The sequence below is a fragment of the Symphalangus syndactylus genome, chromosome 17, assembly GCF_028878055.3.
Source record: "Symphalangus syndactylus isolate Jambi chromosome 17, NHGRI_mSymSyn1-v2.1_pri, whole genome shotgun sequence".
Classification (NCBI taxonomy): Eukaryota; Metazoa; Chordata; class Mammalia; order Primates; family Hylobatidae; genus Symphalangus; species Symphalangus syndactylus.
In genome coordinates, this window is record NC_072439.2 from 21114193 (window position 1) to 21129336 (window position 15144).

The window sequence follows — 15144 nt, forward strand, 5'->3', positions numbered from 1 at the left end:
GGGCACCTGGGGGCTCACTGTATCTTTCTACTTTGTATGTTTGCAAACTTCTTTACTAGATAAGAAATTTATCTAGCAGCGACTCATGCCTGTAATCCCAGCACTTTGGGAGGCAGAGGCGGGCAGATTATCTGAGGTCAGGAGTTCAAGACCAGCCTGGCCAACATGGTGAAACCCCATCTCTACTAAAAATACAAAAATTAGCCGGGCGTGGTGGCGGGTGCCTGTAATCCCAGCTACTTAGGAGGCTGAGGCAGGAGAATTGCTTGAACCCGGAGGCGGAGGCTGCAGTGAGCCAAGATCACACCACTGCACTCCAGCCTGGGTGACAGAGTGAGACCCTGTCTCAAAAAAAAAAAAAAAAAAAAAAAGAAATTTACAAATGCCTCTGGTTTCCTTGTGAAGGAGAGGCAAGAGAAAAAGGTGGAAGAAGTGGGAGTGGGCTTAGAGTCTGTGTTGCAAGCTAGTTCCTGTGCTCAAGTTTGAAGAGTTCTTATGCTTTCAAGTTTGAAGAGTCTGTAGGGTCTGGATCTAGTTGGCTTCAGGCTTTCCCTGGCTGAGGAAGCCCCCAAGATCCACAGTCCAGCTTGTGTTACCCTCTCCTTGCCCGCTTCCCACCGCCGGACACCTTGGCCCTTTTTGGAAATGAGGCCCAGGGCGTCCCCAGTCCTGCCCCTCCTCCCAGCTCCACATCTGGTCCTGATGTCAACAGCCAGGGCGGGCGGTGGCCATGTTTTTCAGCTCCCGCCCAGCCTCAGGGGAGGGGTGGACTCCCCTGTCCCCACCCCTTACTCACAGTGACTGACACGGGTCACACACGCAGTAGGCTAAAGGCCAGAAACAAACTTTAATTCCCAAGCCAGACCCTTAAGTCACAAGGAACGTCAGATCCGGCTCACTCCCTGACAGGGTGAATTGGAAACTGGCCCCTACTTGTTCTCTAACCCCTTCCACTGGGTCTAGTGGGGACTCTGACGCTGAATAGGGGCTGTAGATCAGTGAGTGTGTACATGTGTGTGGAGGGGCAGCAGGGGCTGCTTTCCACATGGTTACATAAGCACGTGTTGGGGTTGGGCGGGTGTTCCTCTGGTCTGAGGGTCCTCGTATGTCCAAAGTCTGTGCATAATTGCAGACCCAGATGTGTTTGCATTTGGTAGAATCAGGGTGCTTAAAAAGGGGTGACTGAGGGCTGCAGTTGCAGAGGTGGCTGGGGACTGTGCCTCCGTGGGAGCAGCGTGTCTCAGTGGGAAGATACTCTGGGGAGCCAGGATGATGTCGTACGTGGGTAGCTGTGTGGACCAGTGGTCGGGGGTGTGTGGACATCGGTGGTCACAGGCCGGGAGAGTGGTGCAGCCACGAGAGGGAGTGCGAGTCGGGGCCATAGACAGTGACAGTCTCTCGGTGGCATGACCCTGGAGGGGGCATGCTGTTCCCTGTGCCAGGCACCAGAGACAGGGACACTGAGAAGTTTGATGAATGGAGAGGGTGTGTGAGCTGTGAACATGTGTGGCTGTTTCTGTGGCTTGTGAAGGTGACAGCCAGACTCCCACGTGTGGGTTGCAGATCCAGGGGAGTTGGTGGGTTAGCTGGCTATGTGCTTGTGATTGCAGATGGACTATATTTATGTCTGTGGAAAGCTAACGCATCAGTTGCTTTTTGGCCCTTGTAGTTGTGTATGGGTGTGTGGTTGTGCATCTTAGCAGCATGAGTCAAGTGAGTGTGTGGGCCGTGGGACAGACTCCGGAAAACAGCTGCAGGTGTGTAAATGCGGCTGCCTGCAGTGTACACTCTGGAGACATTAACCCTGTCCATGCCCATTTGGGGCTGTCCATGCCCCAAGTGAGGGTCCCGGGCGCCCACCACTTCCAAGTCGCCTTCCTTCATCTGGTCTGCGTGATGGAGTGAAGGTCAGTGGGACGGACTTGCAGCTGGAAGGCTGGGGGGATGTTGAAAAGGCCACTGATGGTGGGCTTGAGGCTCAGGGTGCCTGGCGGGCACGGGCTCTCCAGGGAGAAGGCTTGTAGGATGGTGGTGAAGAAGAGGAAGAGCTCCGCTTTTGCCAGGCCCTCTCCAAGGCAGACACGCTTCCCTGGTGAGGAGAGAGAGAGACAGGGCTGAGCCAGTCCTCCTCACGCCCAGGCCCATGGGGAGAACAGCAGGTAGAGGGGCCAACAGTAAGCCCAGGGTGCAGAAGGGTGCCCCCAGCTGGCACAGATGCCTGGAGTTTGCCAGCACCTGCTTGTGATACCCAGGGCTGCAGCAGATACCTAAGGAGAAGGGCAGGAACGCCTCATGCTTCCTGAACCGTCCATCTGCATCCAGGAAACGGTCTGGGTTGAACTCTTCTGGGTGCTTGAAGATGTTGGGGTCATGCAGGATGGAGCCAAGGAGGGGGAAGACCTCCGTGCCCTGAGGGGAAATAATAATCAAACTATAAACCCCTTCCAACCCCAGTCTATTTGGTCCTCGAGTGTGGAGTACAAGTCTGGGGTGCCAGGGACACTGGTTCACAAAACATAATGGCATCAACATTTGTGGAGTGTTGAGTGGCGTGCAGTGGCTCATGCCTGCAATCCCAGCCATGTGGGAGGCTGAGATGAGAGAAGCGTTTGAGCCCAGGAGTTTGAGACCAGCCTGAGCAATATAACAAGACCTTGTCTCTATGAAAAATTAAAAAATTAGCCAGGCATGGTGGCATGAGCCCGTAGTCCCAGCTGCTCAGGAGGCTGAGGTGGGAGGATCACTTGAGCCTAGGAGTTCAAGGCTGCCGTGAGCTATGCTTGTACCACTGCACCCCAGCCTGGGAGACAAAGAGAGACCCTGTCAAGAAAGAAAGAAAGAGAGAAAGAGAGAAAGAGAGGAAGAGAGGAAGGGAGGAAGGGAGGAAGGAAGAAAGGAAGAAAGGAAGAAAGAAAGAAAGAGAGGCAAAGAATAGTAGTTAAGTCATAGGCTCTGAGTTCAAATCCTGCCTCTACTATTTGCAGGCTGGGCGACCTTGGCAAATCCTCTAAAAACCTTTAAGCTCTCAGTTTCCTTATCTGTAAGATGGGCATGATAATGGTACAGGGTTGCTTTAAAGATTAAATGAGATAATAGATATGCAAAGCATTCAGAATAACCGCGGGTGCAGAGCAGGTCCTGAAGCCTGGATACCTGTCATTGTCATGATTAAATCGTTGCTGCCTGGTACACAGGACGGGTTCCCAAGAGCTGAGTTGGTGTTTGTTGTAGAAGCATTATCTTACAGCTTCAAGTTGATACTATTATTGTTTCTAATGTAGAGGAGGGATATATTGAGGTTCAGAGGGGGAAGTGATTTGCCCAAGGCCCCATCTACAAAACAGGAGGGGGTAGGCCGGGTGCAGTGGCTCACGCCTGTAATCCCAGCACTTTAGGAGGCCGAGACAGGCAGATCATGAGGTCAGGAGTTTGAGACCAGCCTGACCAACATGGTGAAACCCCATTTCTACTAAAAAGACAAAAATTAGCCGGGTGTGGTGGCATACACCTGTAATCCCAGCTACCCAGGACGCTGAGGCAAGAGAATTGCTTGAACCTGGGAGGCGGAGGTTGCAGTGAGCCGAGATTGTGCCACTGCACTCCAGTCTGGGCAACAGAGCAAGACTCCATCTCAGAAAAAAAAAAAAAGAAGAAGAAAAAGAAAATAGCGGCATAACAGCACTGGATCCTAACTGCCATAGGTTTGATTCTGCAGTGAAGGTGGAGGAGGGAGCTGCTTGCACTAAACTACTGGGGTTTCTGGGGAAACATCGCCCCCTTTTGGTTCTGCATTGGAGCTGCTCTCTAGTGAAAGGCACTGAGATTGAGGGAGAGAGACAGAGGAGAGAATGCGTCTGCAACAGGGGCTAAGGGTCAAGAGGGCTTCCCTTAGTCCTGGACTTGCTCCTCAGTTTTCAAACTGCTTCTCTGTATGTTACCTCATTCGATTGTCCCAACCACCTTGGAAGGAGGTAGAATTAGGGGATCTGTGGGGCAGATGGGGCCCAGAGATAGAGTCAAAGGGCAAGACAACACAAATCAAAAAGAAACAGAAAGAGTTAAAAGATGCAGAAAGCGTGGCTGGGTGCGGTGGCTCACACCTGTAATCCCAGCACTTTGGGAGGCCGAAGTGGGCAGATTACAAGGTCAGGAGTTCAAGACCAGCCTGACCAATATAATGAAACCCCGTCTCTACTAAAAACACAAAAAATTAGCCGGGCGTGGTGGTGGGCACCTGTAATCCCAGGTACTCGGGAGGGTGAGGCAGGAGAATCGCTTGAACCTGGGAGGCGGAGGTTGCAGTGAGCCGAGATCACGCCATTGCACTCCAGCCAGGGCAACAGTGCAAGACTCTGTCTCAAAAAAAGAAAAAAAATATGCAGAAAGGGAGGGGGTGTCAGAGAAAGAAGGAGGAGAAAGATGCAGGGGGTTAGGAGTGGAGGAGGAAGACAGAGACAGAGAGAGAGAGGGAGATAGAGAGAGAGAGAGAGACACTAAGATCAAGAAAAAGTCAGGGAGACACTGACAGCAACCCACCTGGGCTCAGGCCCCAAGCCAGAGAACCATGGGCGGCAGCCGTACGCATACCCACCTGGGGCAGGGTGTACCCTCGGAAGCGGGTGGTCCGCATGAGGGTGCGGGGTATTCCCATGGGCACCAGCGCCAGCAGCCGCTGCGCCTCATGCAGAACCGCGTCGGTGTAAGGGAGGCGGGTACGGTCCCCTAGGCTTGGTGCCTGGCCAGCCCCCAGCTCCCGATTCAGCTCCTCACGTACCCGCTCTGCAAGCAAGAGGAGGGCGGGAGTCAGACGGGGGTAGGGCCCAGGGATCCTCCTCTGAGAAGTCCATCTGCTTGCATAGCTGTAGTTTGGGGTGAGGCTGACAGGTGGGGAGGAGTGGTCCCCCAGCCCTCACTGAGCCCAAAGACCACACATCTCGTGTGTTGGGTGTTCCATCTATCTTCTCTCTCTCTCTCTTATTTTATTTTATTTCATTTCATTTTATTTTTTTTTTTTTGCGACAGAGTTTTTCTCTTGTTGCGCAGGCTGGAGTGCAATGGTGCGATCTCAGCTCACCACAACCTCTGCCTCCTGGATTCAAGCGATTCTCCTGCCTCAGCCTCCTGAGTAGCTGGGATTACATGCTCTGTCACCCAGGCTGGAGTGCAGCGGCACAATCCTGGCTCACTGTAACTCCGCCTCCCAGGTTTAGGAGATTCTCCCACCTCAGCCTCCCGAGTAGCTGGGACTACAGACGCCTGCCATCATGCCCAGCTCATTTTTGTATTTTCAGTAGAGACAGGGTTTCACCATGTTAGCCAGGCTGGTCTCGAACTCCTGACCTCAGGTGATCCACCTGCCTTGGCCTCCCAAAGTGCTGGGATTACAGATGTGAGCCACCGTACCCGGCCTTCTCTCTCTCTCTTTTTTCTTTGAGACGGGTCTTACTCTGTTGCCCAGGCTGGTACAGTAGTACAATGACAGCTCACTGTAATAGCCTTCACCTCACCTCCTGGGCTCAAGTGATCCTTCCACCTCAGTCTCCTGAGTAGCTATGACCACAGGCACGCACCACCACGCCCAGCTAATTTTTCTATTTTTGGTAGATACAGGGCCTCATCATGTTGCCCAGGCTGATCTTGAACTCCTAGCCTCAAGTGATCCTCCCACCTCAGCCTCCCAAAGTGCTGGGATTACAGGCATAAGCCACCATGCCTGGCTCATCCACACTTTCTTAATTCCCATAGCACCCTTGTGAGGTAGGTATTGTTATCTATCCCCATTTCCTAGGTGAGGAAACTGAGACTCAGAGAATCCAAGTCACTGCTGAAGTCACAGCTGGTTCCACTCCTGCAACACTACCAGGACCTCAACTCCCATATTCCAGGTCAGCCCATCCCCATGGCTCACAGCAGCTGCCTGACCCTAAAATGCTGGAGTTGGGCTGGGCGCCTTGGGTCATGCCTGTAATCCCAGCACTTTGGGAGGCCGAGGTGGGCAGATCACTTGAGGTCAGGAGCTCGGGACCAGCCTGGCCAACATGGGGAAACCCGTCTCTACTAAACATACAAAAGTTAGCTGGGCGTGGTGGTGCACGCTTGTAACCCTAGCTACTCAGGAGGCTGAGGCAGGAGAATTGCTTGAACCCAGGAGGCTGGAGGTTGCAGTGGGCTGAGATCGCACTACTGCACCCCAGCCTGAGCAACAGAGTGAGAGTCTATCCCCCACAAAAAAATAAAAAATAAAAATAAAAAACCAATTTGACCTTGCCCTCCCCTGCTCAAAGTCATTCCATTGCTCCCCATGGCTCAAGATAAGGCACCTAATGTATCACTAAGGCGACGAGGCCCACAGACACCCGCCTTGTCTTTCACTATGCCTCATACTGCAATCAGCAACTCCTGAACCTCTTCTGGCTCCTCGACATCTCAAACGCCATGCTTATCGATGCCTCAAAGATCTAACTCAGCCTGTCTGCTTGGCCCACCCACTCTCCCTCTAGAACTCTCTTTTTTTTTTTTTGAAACGGTGTCTCGCTCTGTCACCCAGGCTGGAGTGCAGTGGTGTGATGTCAGCTCATTGCAACTTCTACCTCCTGGGCTCGAGCAATTCTCATTCCTCAGCCGTCCGAGTGCTGGGATTACAGGTGCATGCCACCACGCCCGCTAATTTTTGTATTTTCAGTAGAGATGGGGTTTCACTATGTTGGCCAGGCTGGTCTTAAACTCCTGTTCTCAGGTGATCAGCCCACTTCAGCCTCCCAAAGTGCTGGGATTATAGGCATGAACCACCTTGCTCAGCCTGGAACCCTGACTTCTGTTCCCAAGGCCTGGCAAGTGGAAAAGGCTCTTACTTTGGACATGAGGGTATTTCATCAGGAGCAGGAGGGTATAGCCGACTGTGGCGCTGACCGTCATCGTCCCAGCGAACAGCAAATAAATGACTGTCATCAGCATGTTCTTGTTGGTGAACTCTGTGTCTCGGTTTTGTTCCTCCTGAAAAAAACCAGGCAGATGGGCTGAGAGAACACAGCCTTCGGGAAGTAAATGTCCAGAACAGCCAAGCCTGGGGTCAGCAACACAAGTTAAAGTTTTGTCACGGGGTTTAGATAAATTTTTGGGAAGGTTGGGAAGTAGACTTTTTTTTTTGGAGACAGAGTCTTGCTTTGTTGCCCAGGCTGAGTGCAGTGGCACGATCTCGGCTCACTGCAACCTCCGCCTCCTGGGTTCAAGCAATTCTCCTGCCTCAGCCTCCCGAGTAGCTGGGATTACAGGTGTGCACCACCACGCCTGGCTAATTTTTGTACGTTTAATGGAGACGGGGTTTCTGCATGTTGGCCAGGCTGGTTTCAAACTCCTGACCTCAGGTAACTGGTGTACCATTTTCCACAGGGCTGCATCATTTCACATTCCCACCAATGGTGTACATGGGTTTCAAAGTCTCCACATCTTCATCAACCCTTATAACTTTCTGTGTTTTTGTTAGTAGTCATTCTCTTTCATTTTTAAAAACATTTCAAACAGAGAGAACTAATATCAAGAGTCTACTTCCTGGCCAGGCACAGTGGCTCATGCCTGTAGTCCTAGCACTTTGGGAGGCTGAGGCAGGTGGATCACTTGAGGCCAGGAGTTTGAGATCAGCCTGGCTAACACAGTGAAACTCCATCTCTACTAAAAATACAAAAAATTAGCCAGGCGTGGTGACAGGCGCCTGTAGTCTCAGCTGCTCGGAAGGCTGAGGCAGGAGAATGGCATGAACCCGGGAGGCGGAGCTTGCAGTGAGCCGAGATCGAGCCACTGCACTCTAGCCTTGGTGACAGAGCGAGACTCCGTCTCAAAAAAAAAAAAAAAGGTGTTTGCCAGGGGTTGGGGGAGGGAGGAACAGGCAGTTGTTTAATGGGTATAGAGTTTCAGCTTTGCAACATGAAGAGTTCTGCAGACTGATTGCATAACAGTGTGAATGTACGTAACACTACTGTACTGTATACCTAAAAATGGTTAAGATGGTAAATGTTATGTGTATTTTACTATAGTTAAAACTAAAAAAAAATTCAATAAAAGAGAAAAGAAATGGAACAATAGGGCTAAGAAAAATTCTTCTTTCTCCACAAACAGGTAGGCTGCATTTAATTAAAGAATGTGTCCCCATTCTTCCAAAGCTCATACAATTAAAAACTATTTATTTCCTTAGGAGTCACCTTAATTCTAGTTTACTTATAGGGCATGGTGTCTTAGGCCTATAGTCCCAGCAATTTGGGAGTTCAAGGCAGCAGTAGGATTACGTGAGCCCAGGAATTCAAGACCAGCCTGGGTAACATAGTGAGAGTCCATCTCTACAAAGAAAAAAAAAAAAAATTTTAGCCAGGTGTGGTGGTGCACACCTGTTGTCCCAGCTACTCAGGAGCCTGAGTCAGGAGGATTGCTTGAGCCCAGGAGTTCAAGGTTGCAGTGAGCTATGATTTTGCAACTGTACTCCAGCCTGGGCAACAGAAAGAGATCCTGTCTCTTTAAAAAGAAAAGAAAAAAAAAAGGAAAAGAAATATTGTTCTCATATAATTAATAAAGTGGACTTTATTAACATAACTTGATATTGCAAGGCTTCCTAATAAATGACTGTAATTCACATAAAATTGTGAATTTACATAAAAGTCTGGGGTGGCTGCAGGGGACGGGATGAAGTGATCCTGGGGATTGCTGGTGTAGGGCCCTGGGCATGGGGCCTGAACACAAGGGCCAAGGTGGGAGGGAGAAAGAGGAGAGATGCTGGAGAGACAGAGAGCCCAGCACAAATGCCCAGGTGGGGGGCGGGAAAGGCAGTGAGAGCAACGCCCTGAAAGGGACAGACAGATGTGCAGAGAAGGGATGCACACACATGCACAGAGACACTCATACTCACAGAGACATGCAGAGAGAGAAAGAGAGAGGAACCCAATCAAGGTCCCCAGGGACACCTAGCTGGGGACTTGCCAGGTCACCACACCCATTCAGAGAGGGGGTCCCTGCACCCTTCCCGCACCTGTGCCATCTTCAGCAGGAAGGCATCGACAAGGTCACATGCGGGGACCGAAGCATCCAGGTTCCCCTGGTGCTGCTGCACCTGCTGGACTGTGAAGGCAGCCAAGGTGCTGATGTGGTGGAGGAGCTGCTTGTGGGGGCCTGGCAGGGGCCGCAGGAACCAGGAGAACATCTCGTAGGTCTGTGGGGAGAAGGGCAGCTAGTTCTCATGGGACCTGGGCAGGAACCTTCAGGGAAGGTAGATGGAGAGGGGTCCCACCCACTCACCTGACCCCCCCGGGAGCTGACTCCCAGCAGGGTACCACCAGCTGCCCGGACCACGGCCTGGAACTCCTTATCCTCATAGGAGAAGCGGAGGCCAAAGAGGAGGGAGCAGACTACGTTGGAGGTGGCCTGGGCCAGCAGCAGGGAGGGATCGAATGGGCGTCCTGGGGGGAATGGGGGCAGGGAGGTAGGCTGTGATGGAGCCAGGCAGAGAGGAGCAGGTTGGGGCTGAAGCCAACCAGAGAGAGACAGGGAGGCAGGGAAAGACAGATAGATGGACAGCGCAGGGAGAGAGCTAAACAGGCAAAGGAGACAGACAGATAGGGACAGAGAAACGGACAGGGAGAAAGAAACAGAGTGACCATCGCACAGACAGGGAGACAGAAACAGAGATAGACTTAGGGCTCGAAAAATAGAGGAAAGGAGAGAGAAAGAAAAGAGACAGAGAGAGAGAGATGGAGACCCAGGAAGAATGGGATGATAGCACCAGGGACACACAGAGAGATGTCATGACAGCCTGGGAGAGACAGTGGGACAGAGACAGAAGGTGGCGGTGAACAGAGCCCCCAGCCCAGCCCTAGAGCTCAAGGCTTCCCCTCCCGCCCATTGCCCATTCCAGGAGCTGGGTTGGGGCCACCCCCAGCCACAGTAGGAGAGTTTTCCCTTTCACTCGGCTGGAGACCCTGGGGTGACCCCCCCGCCGTGCTGACCTTCTGTCTCCTGGAATGCCTCCAGCAGACACCGGGCCTCCGCCTGGATCAGCTCCTCGCCTTCTCGCTTCCCCATGCCCAGGTCTCGCAGAGCAAGCATGGTAAACTTCCTCAGCTGCCTCCACCGCTCCCCGTTGGAGAAGAAAACCCCTGCGCAGAAGGGTAGACTCAAAGAGGGACCGGCCCCTCTCCCAATTCCCCCTCCTTCCTTTCTTTCTTTTTTTTTTTGAGACGGAGTCTCACTCTGTTGCCCAGGCTGGAGGGCAGTGGCGTGATCTTGTCTCACTGTAACCTCTGCTTCCCGGATTCAAGCAATTCTCCTGCCTCAGCCTCCTGAGTAGCTGGGACTACAGGCGCCCGCCACCACGCCCAGCTAATTTTTTGTATTTTTAGTAGAGATGGGGTTTCACTGTGTTAGCCAGAATGGTCTCGATCTCCTGACCTCGTGATCCGCCCGCCTCAGCCTCCCAAAGTGTTGGGATTACAGGCGTGAGCCACCGCGCCCGGCCGATTCCTCCTTCTTTCTAGTGAGGTTCCCTGAGGGGGACTCTTCAGGCTCCATCTGAGTCCATTCCAGCCTAGCCCAGGGATGAGGACTCAGTAGGTGCTCAATAAATGCATAATCAAACTGGTTCTCCCATCCTTTGCCCTTGGGTAAGGGAGTACATTCTCCTGAAAAGTAGGTAGCTGGGATGACCCAGGCTCCTTCTGTTTTGTAATTATTATTATTATCGAGATGAGGTCTTGCTCTGTCGCCCAGGCTGGAGTGCAATGGCACAATCTCAGCTCACTGCAACCTCTGCCTCCCAGGTTCAAGCGATTCTCAGATTCCCAACTGGCTGGGATTACAGGCATATGCCACTATGCCCAGCTAATTTTTATATCTTTAGTAGAGATGGGGTCTCTCTATGTTGTCTAGGCTGGTCTTGAACTCCTGACCTGAGGTAATCCACCCGCCTCAGCCTCCCAAAGTGCCAGAATGGCAGGCGTGAGCACCGCACCTGGCGTGTTCTGTAAATAACCAGGATGAATGAAGAGTTCTTTCCTCCTTCCTTCCTTCCATCCACCCATCCCATCATTTATGGAGTCCCACTGGGTTCTGTGCCCCATGTAGTTTGGAGGTTGAACAGAGAGGGAAGAGGATGGAACTGCACCATTTTCCTCCCTTATCCAAGCAGGTGCTCCAGACAGACCCTCCCTGTCCAATGCCAGCCTGTCGTGGTCTCTTGGGCACCTCCCCTTGAGTGTCTCCTGTCCTTGCCCTACTGTGTTCCAAAGTGGCCTCAGCATCTCTCCTCTCCCTGTTTCAGCCCACCATCCATTCCTTGGTCAGAGCCCCAGGCCTCTCCCAATTACTCCTTCCTCCCCATCCCCTGGCCCCAGCCCTGGTCCATCACCCTGGACCTCCCAGCCTCCCCATCACCCTGGATCCTCCCTATCACCCTGGGCTCCTAGCCTCCAGTTTCATCCCCTTCAGGCAGCAACCACAGGATCTTCCCAACTCCGAATACAGATGTTCCCTGCTTAAAATCGACTGCTCCCAGGAAAAACAAAAGCCCAAACACTCTGGCGTGACTCACAGGCCCTGCATGACCAGGGATTTCCCTGGATTCTCAGTTTTGTTACTTAACCCACTATGACTGCGCTGGTCTTTTCTCACTTCCTCAAGGGGGTCAGGATCCCCTGTCTAGGCCTATGATCCTGCAGTTCCCTCTGCCTCCATCACTCTCACCCCTTTCCATCCCATCCTTGGTGAACTAACTTGTTCATCTTTCATGTCCTGGCTCAAATGTCACCTCCTCTGAGAAGCCTTCCCTGATTCCCTCTTTACCCTTGTACGTATGCCTGTGCCCTGTGTTTGCTCTCAGATCTGTACCTCTCATTTTAGAATTATATTCCCTCCCTCTATTGTCTTACTGCAGTACAAGCCTGCCTCTCCCACAGTCGGAGAGGACTCCATATCTGCCTGAGTCATTTCTATGTACCTGGTACTCAGTACAGGACCAGGTACAATGATTTTTCACTTGTTTGTTTGTTTTGTGGAGGCAGGATCTCACCATGTTGCCCAGGCTTATCACAAATGCCTAGGCTCAAGTCAGCCACCCGAAGTGCTGGGATTACAGGCGTGAGCCACCGTGCCCAGCCTGAAAATTCATCAGTTGAATGGATGAATGCTTCTCTCAAAGTCATGCTTTTGTAGGTGCTGGTCTTTCTGCCTGGAACACCCTCCCCACCCATCTTATGAGTCTCAGCTCCGACAGCCTCTCTTCCAGGAAGACTTCCTGAATCTCCCTCACCAAACAAGCCGGGTCAGGTACCTCCTTTAAATTCCTATAGTCCCAGGGCTTCCCTCAGCCTGGCCCTGACCCCTCTTGCCCTGACCCCTCCCCATCCCACTCTGACCTTTCTCCCCGTGCTTCCCCATCTTGGCCCTGACCACTCTGGACTGGCACTGTGTGGTGAGTCTGTTTCCCCACTGGCATAGGTGCACTGGGGAAGCAGCACCAGTGCTGTCGTAGTCACTACTGAGTTCCTGGCAGCACCCAGCATGGGCCTCCTGCTTTCTGTTGTAACACAGAGAACTGTTTCTATTAATCGAGGGCTTGCCCACCAATCCCCAGCACCTTGAAAGCGCTCCGGCATCTTTCTGAACCCTCAGGGCTTTACCTGGATCATTGATGGTTATCACTGATACTACAACCTGGTGATTAGTGACTGCTCACTTTGCACAAGGCTTAGTCCTCACTCAATCACTCAATCCTACATGATGGGCACTGCTTTTTGTTTGTTTGAGATGGAGGCTCACTCTGTTGCCCAGACTGGAATGCAGTGGCACGATCTTGGTTCACTGCAACCTCTGCCCCCCGGGTTCAAGCGATTCTCCTGCCTCAGCCTCCCAAGTATCTGGGATTACAGGTACGCACCACCATGCCCAGCTAATTTTTATATTTTTAGTAGAAACAGGGTTTCGCCATGTTGGCCAGGCTGGTCTCGAACTCCTGACCTCAAGTGATCCGCCCACCTCCGCCTCCCAAAGTGTTGGGATTTCAGGCACAAGCCACTGTGCCCGGCAGATGGGCACTGTTATCACTCCATTTTACAGATGAGGAAACAGAGGGACTAAGCCATGTGCGAAGGTCACACACCAGTAAGTGGTGACAGGCTGTGAGCGGAAGGCCTAGCAGCCCTTGACTTACCATGGCCATCAAAAGTCCGTTCCAGCATCGCTACGGTTCCCCGGCCGCTGAACTCCTCAGCCTGACCTCCCAGGGCCTCCCGCACAGCCTCCTGCCCAACCAGGACCACCACAGGCCGCCAGGGTCCCAGGTAGATGGTGAACACCGGTCCGTACTTCTTACTCAGCTGGGGGCAGGGAGGAAGAAAGAGGAGGGTGCTGTGACCTCTTCCAGCTAAGGTGTCTCCATCATGGCCCCTGTCACTTGAGGAGCCACCGGGTCTAGCTTCTACACCCTCTACCAGGAATCTGCCCCCATCCCAGCAGAAATAGCTGAGGCTCAGTTCTCTTTTTGCACTAGACTCCCGGGCCTCCTCCCCCAGTACATCCTTCAGTGGCATCCCCCAACTTCCTGCCTTTCCCTTGCTTCCTGCTGAACCCTAACCTCTGACGCTGGGCAATCCAGAAGCAGTTTGGGTCTCCCCTAATTCCTTAGGGCCCTCCCTGCCCCCCAAAAATCCAGCCACCCCTTTCAGTCACCACAAAACCCTGAAACTCTGGAGCAGACACTGCTGAGTATCCACCCCATCTCTTCCCCAAGACCTCACCCTTTTTTCTACGTCCTTGAAGTCACGCAGAATCCTTCTGAATGGGAAACTTCAGGCCTCTTCCCACTCCCACCTGCTATCCCCTAAGGCTGGGGCTGCCTCTGCCTTCTTTCTTGCTCTCCTTCCTCCCCCGTCCCAGGAACTCCCAGCTGAGCTCCACCCATCCTCCCATCCTGCATTCTCTGCTGGCAGATTCCTTCGGGGGACCCCCTCGCTGAGCCTGCAACCCTCCAGCCTCTTCTCTGCCTCCAACTCCCCGCAGGGGCGCCTCCCCCTTTTCTTCTTTGTGCCCTCTTCAGCATGCCCCACCTGTATGGCTCCAGCTACCTCTCCCTCTGGGACAAGCCCAGCCGCATCAGCTTCTCCTCGGCTGGAGGACTCCTGTCTCTCTCAGCCTCGGTCCCTGCCCATCACCTTCCCAGGATTCTGTAGGCAGAGGTCTCTGCCCCTCCTAGCCCTGGTCCCCCACCCCACGATCCTCTCTCCCGGGCACCTCTCCCCTTCTCAGCCCTGGACAACCTGCTCCTGCCCCCAACCCCAGGACAGCTGCAGCCCCTTTGCCTTGGGACCCCTGCCCCTGCCTCCTCTCTAGGATACCCGAAAAGCCCTTCGCCCTGGCACTCGGGTTTCTCTCCCAGGGATCCCCCCGCCCCTAGCCAGGACGTCCCCAGAGCCCCTTACCCGCATGAGCCCTGAATACAGCGCCCCGGGCCGTAGCTGCAGGAGGTTTCCCAGCAGTGGTAGCGGCGTGGGCCCGGGGGGCAGGTGGCCTCGGGCCCGGGTCCCAGACAGCGCCAGCGTCAGCAGCAGGAGCAGCGCCAGCGCCAGCAGCAGCGCCCAGGTGCCGGTCGCCTCCATCTCGGCAGGTCGGCTCCTTCTCCTCTCCCAGGCGCTCCGCGCGGCTGGGCTAGTTAGGGGCGGGAGCCGGGCGTCTCCCTCCCCAACGAAGTCAGGCGCGGGGCGGGGCAGTTAGCCCAGCCCCCTGCCTCCTGGGCAGGCTTATTTCCCCGCCGCCGGGTTTCTCCCAGACCACCGCCGCCGCCTGATGTCGGGAACTCATGCTCCAACGGAAGTCTCCGAGGTCACCCAGGTTTACGCGGGGCTTGGGCGGCGGAGACAGCGCCTTGGGCCCCCGGATAGGGAGTAAGCAAACAGAAGAACCTGGAAGCCAGAGACTTTGGCCGCCTGGAGGTTGCCACGCCCTGCATCTGGCGGTGACCCCGCGCCACTCTCCCCAGCTCCTACCTCCCTCATTGTTCGGATGTGGGTTCGTGTGTGCGTGCGTGTATGGGGTGTCTTTGAGCCAATTTTCTCCAGCATTTTACATCTTCACGAACCCAGAGGAAGGACTTGACCTTTAAGGATAGAAAATCTG

At 53.6% G+C, this 15144-nt stretch overlaps 1 protein-coding gene across 1 annotated transcript; it reads right to left on the minus strand.

The window, feature by feature from the left end:
* Positions 1 to 823: 823 nt before the first annotated feature.
* Positions 824 to 14673, minus strand: CYP2S1 (cytochrome P450 family 2 subfamily S member 1). The gene is made up of 9 exons (XM_055248766.2): positions 14451 to 14673; positions 13184 to 13349; positions 9987 to 10136; positions 9280 to 9440; positions 9014 to 9193; positions 6852 to 6993; positions 4592 to 4779; positions 2268 to 2409; positions 824 to 2089 (listed from the first exon to the last, which is right to left on the minus strand). Exons 1-9 carry the CDS (start codon positions 14625 to 14627, stop codon positions 1881 to 1883), a joined length of 1515 nt encoding a protein of 504 aa, XP_055104741.1. The 5' UTR covers positions 14628 to 14673; the 3' UTR covers positions 824 to 1880.
* Between the last annotated feature and the right edge of the window lie 471 nt (positions 14674 to 15144).